The following is a 4,752-nucleotide window of genomic DNA, read 5'->3' on the forward strand; positions in this document are numbered from 1 at the left end:
CAGGCGTGGGAGACAATATATATATATATATATATATATATATATATTTGTTTGTCCAGTATGGCATGAGATGAGAGCTATGCAATGAAGTTACTAGCATTGATGCAAGACCGACAGTGACTGTGTGACAGACAAACCTGCCAGGGTCACTACTCACTAGTTTGTCTCATCCCTCAGTCCCCATTTTGTGAAACGTAGTTACCAACCCCACTCGGCTGACCAGTAAGGACCTCCATGCTTCGCTCCGAGTCAACAAATAAATTATGCAAAACAATTTCCACCGGCATAGTTCATTTAACTTTCTCAGCGCAGGAAATTCCTCACTGGTTTCGCCATCCGTAAGGTTTATCGCATTGGCGGAACCCCCAAGTTTCCGTTAACCCCATGTCCTAATTGAACCTGACTCCCACGGAATTTGCAAAAATACACTTATGTGCACACCCATTTGATTTCAACGAATATCGTACCAACTGTAACATGAAATGCTTTTTGTGTATTACACCCAATTGAACGACATCATACAGAGATTCTGCTGGGATCCAGATGAGTCTTCCGTGAGTTACAAAACTAATATATCACGAAGCGCATTGTCAAATGATTAAAGTTTGCTTATCGCCAAACGAATGAAACCCATCCAGAAAGACTCTTAGCACACCAGTAGTGGTTGAGTAGTTGCTTCATAAGCTATTTTTAGCCTAAAAACACTTGAGTCCTTGCGTGTGTTTCACGGACCCGTTATCTTCAGGTGAAACACGGGAAATTATATTTTCAATGATGAATTCAGTCATAGCAAAACTTTGATGACTAGGTTTTGTTTCCCGTCCTTCAGCCCTCACTTCGTGCCGAAGCAGTTTGAAAGTACTTGCGGATTCACTTAACAAGGCATACTGCCGAAAACGGTGAATCGGAACAGTAGCAATAAACACACACGTTCATCCAGTCAAAAAAGATATGTTCATCCTGTAGCCAACCTAACAGTCTGACTGGAATATTCGGGTGGGAAACATCACTTTCTACTTGCTTCATTTGATTGCCTGTGGCCCTCGCTCAGTGCGGAAGTAACATGTCTTTGCAATGAGTCGGTGCAATAATGAACACAGACTAAGATGCAGAGGCACCACAACAGAAGCACAGAACACGATAGCTTGATCGCGTTACTGTTTTATTTTCCTGTATACTCGATGTCAGGATCCTGCAATATGTCTAAGAACGGTCATTTATTGAGGTGGAGGACAGCACAACCAATAGTAACACCAGAGGACTGATTCACATCAGAAACCAGGATCAAACGTGGATCTGTCGGCGAGATATAAACGACAGTCACTGCTTGTGGTCAGAGTGGCGGCAGTGGACCTTTACATCCAGCGGCATTCGTTCTTCTCTACAGCGCTTTTCTGTGACTGTCTACAAAGAAAGCAGTTGGGATCATGATTATTAGTGTTTTAATTTAGTACGGAACCTTTTGAATCATGCTACGTTCCAGATTAGTGCTGACCTCTCACCCTCAGCTGGTAGTGAAATGTTGGTGCATTCAACTGGAGATATTTATCTTGGTAGGATTGTCGGTAGGCCGTTTAGGGACTATCAAAATCAGTAGCTGGCTTTAGCCGGTTGTAATGCACCGTAAGGAGGGTACTGGGGTGACTATTCGAGGCGGACGATAACGAGTGGAATTCTCCAGGTTTCAAGGGTGAAACTTGGCGTTGCAGCCACACATAGTCGCCCTCAGTACAAGTGGAGCCGCCGACCCGTCTACCATAGAACTGTTCCTAATGCCACTGAGCTGTGCTCTGATGGACCCTGGAGGATATAAATGCTTCCCGAAGGCGTTCGCCGAGTTCGCTTGCGTGCTGAAGACTGTTGATGGATGTAGATGTGAGCGTTAGTACTTCTATCGGAAGGTACATCTCACGTCCAGACGTTAGAAACGCAGTACTGAATCCGGTCGTGGCGCTGGTAGTCAACCTGTATACCTCCATAGATTGATGCAGGATCATCCCAGTTGTCTGCATGTTAGCGGTCAAGGAAAAAGCGCAAAATATCGACTGAAGTACAATTGGTTCCTTCGACTAGTCTTTTAATTTCCGGTGGTATGGCATGGTTTTTGTTTGTTTGTTCAAAAAAGGCGACAAACTCCGGCAAGCGGATTGTCCTCAAATGGTGAGCGCTTTTATGAGCGTAACATTACTATAAATTCAAAGCGCGGTGCCCACTGGTTGACAATGGGGGACGCAATGGTTGTGGTATCTTGGTTTGCCGCTGGTAGTGCTTCATACCATTTCGTAGCCGACTATAACTGGGGCGTACCTAGTGCTTCTCCCAGTGATATGGAGTGAGCCAATGAAATCAATTCTAAGGCAATGATTTGAGCCGCAGTGATGAATCGTTGCATAGGGTCTCATGGCGTAGTAGTTGATGGTCCCGTTGAGGCACACTTCACGGTTCGAACAGAACTCACAAAGCCTTTGTGCAGCCACGGCCACCAAAATCTTGGACGGATTGCCTTCGGTATGCCAGCAACACCGGATTTTCTGTAGACTTCTAGAGTGACCTTTTGCGTCTTACTCCATGGGACCACTAAATGCAGGTTTGAGTTGGCTTATCCGCTGTATGAAGTGTACGACTTATGAGACGAATCTTGGTGCACTGATTCCACGAACAACGTTCTTTGGGGTTCTTGAAGCCATCCTTTTGTGTATCTTTTTTCTCTACTTATCACCTGTAGACATCTCGTACGTAGGGCTCGATAATATGAGGCCATTTCCACGTTTCGTCTCCGTTCTTTACGGGGGAATATAGCTTCGACTTTGGAAACGCACGAAAGGGTATTGGCGTTTTCATTCATATTTCCGGGGTGCTATGTTCATTCGACCGCACAATCTTTCATGAATTAGGGCCAGCACGTCACTTTGCCTTTTTTCCTTGAAGCTACAGCGCCACCGAATGGACTAATAGTCTTTTTGGACAATGAAGACAGCTAGAAGATGTGGCCTAAAGAAGCAAAGGAAAAAAATGAAGGCCAACATCTCCCGGCGAATGAGAAATATCGTCTTTCTCCGTTTACCGCTAGCCTAGCATATAACAACCTCCAAACTACTTCATCTTTGGGATCGTACGGCTCAAGTGATCATGAATCTGGTGTCTGTATCGAGTACGAATGAGATGGACGATGAGGTCGGGTACAAAAAAGCAAGAAATGGAGTGACATTAATTTGTTTTTCAAAGTTTGAAAACATTCACAGCATCCTTGAGTTCACAGAAACTTCCTATCCTTATCTGCCAGTCTGTGGAGAGGTGATGCTATCTCTGCTAGATGGGTAGGAACCTGCGGTAGTATAAGGCGAACCCCAAAAAAACTGTATCTCTTTCACCGATTGCGGTTCTGGTCAGTTAGCTGTCTGGAACACTTTCGACTCATCTGCTTTTCATTGCATTCCTTGTCATTGTATGTCTCATGCATCAAAGTGTGTTTGGACGTTTTCGAACCTCTTAAATGCCTCAGCTTGTGCTCACTGACTGAGGGTGTGTGTGCGATTGTCATCAATGTAGATCAAACAATATTTTGGTAGAATGAGCAAAAGACCGATTAAATCAGCTGTTGGAAGATACCTGGAGTATATGCGAGTTTGAAGGCATGGAGCCCTGTTGTCACAACGAAGGCTGTCTTGGCAGGATGAGTTGGTCGCGTTTCCACTTGACAACATTCTGAAGTAAGGTTTAGAGTGAGAAACTGTCGTAACCCCTGGAGAGAGTTACTAGTTGCTCCAGGATATGGTCAAGGGAATGAATCCCCTTTTGTTATTGAACTGACTTTAAGATAAGCGACGTACAAAAGGAGGGTACTGTAATGCTCCTTCGCTCATACACCTAGCGAAGCCCAAGTCGATTCTGGCGGCCGAATAACATGCATAACGATAGATCACCGGTGGTAAATTCCTGTTCGAGGTTGTTAGATGTTATTCGGATAGGATCACCCACTACGGAACCAGTACGCAATCGGAGATTGTTGGCTACCAAAACCTCCTGGTGGTTGGTTTTGATGAGCGGACATGACGCATTGGTATCTGTCAGTAATTCTGGTCTCACATTGCCGAAAGTCACCAGCCAAAGGACTGAAAAAAAACAGAAAGGGTAAATTAACAGTGAACGGCGCGCCCAATATTGACTTCCAACCAAGTTCATCAATTCTCTAATGCCGGCCCAATCAGCCGTCAGTCTGACCATGTCAACAGGCATCTCATCAGGTTGGCGGATTCCGGTGGCTTGGCGTCGTAATGGCGATCGGCTGCTGGTTCAGGTGTTTGACTTGAGGCCCTCTGCTGTTTGAATTGCATTATCCAGGGTATATGGTGGCCTTCTCACGAATTTAGATCATGCATCCGGGTTAAATTGCCTTATAACGAAACCAGTTGAGTCCGGAAGGAGGCAGGTCAAGGAACACCTTCATGGCTAGCTTGCACATGGTCACACTTTACTGCATCCTTTTGTAAAACTCCCACAAGAACCCACCATCACGTACAGAGGCGCCAGGCAGCATTCCCAAAGCATTTCATACTAGTTTCATTTCAGCCGATGGTGGTAACTTGCGTGTCAGCAGCTTTGGGATGCCTCATCACTAAGCTACTGTAGCGGACACTTCCATGTCCCCTCAACCAACTTCACTTAATTTGTCCAGTACATGGGTGTTTACTAGATCCCACGACTTACCTGCTACACAAGCACACAAGTCACGTGACAAACGCCGTTCCACCC

The 4,752-nt window shown here is 45.3% G+C and overlaps 1 protein-coding gene across 1 annotated transcript in view; it reads left to right on the forward strand.

The window, feature by feature from the left end:
- T265_10293 (hypothetical protein) overlaps positions 1 to 4,752 on the forward strand; it is a gene marked incomplete at both ends in the record, with an annotated part of 37,087 nt that overhangs the window by 7,031 nt on the left and 25,304 nt on the right. The window contains one exon of the mRNA XM_009176619.1: positions 2,126 to 2,332. Within this exon, the coding sequence (XP_009174883.1) occupies positions 2,126 to 2,332 (207 nt within the window). The remainder of the gene's footprint in view (positions 1 to 2,125; positions 2,333 to 4,752) is intronic.

This window comes from Opisthorchis viverrini, assembly GCF_000715545.1.
Source record: "Opisthorchis viverrini unplaced genomic scaffold opera_v5_350, whole genome shotgun sequence".
Lineage (NCBI taxonomy): Eukaryota > Metazoa > Platyhelminthes > Trematoda > Opisthorchiida > Opisthorchiidae > Opisthorchis > Opisthorchis viverrini.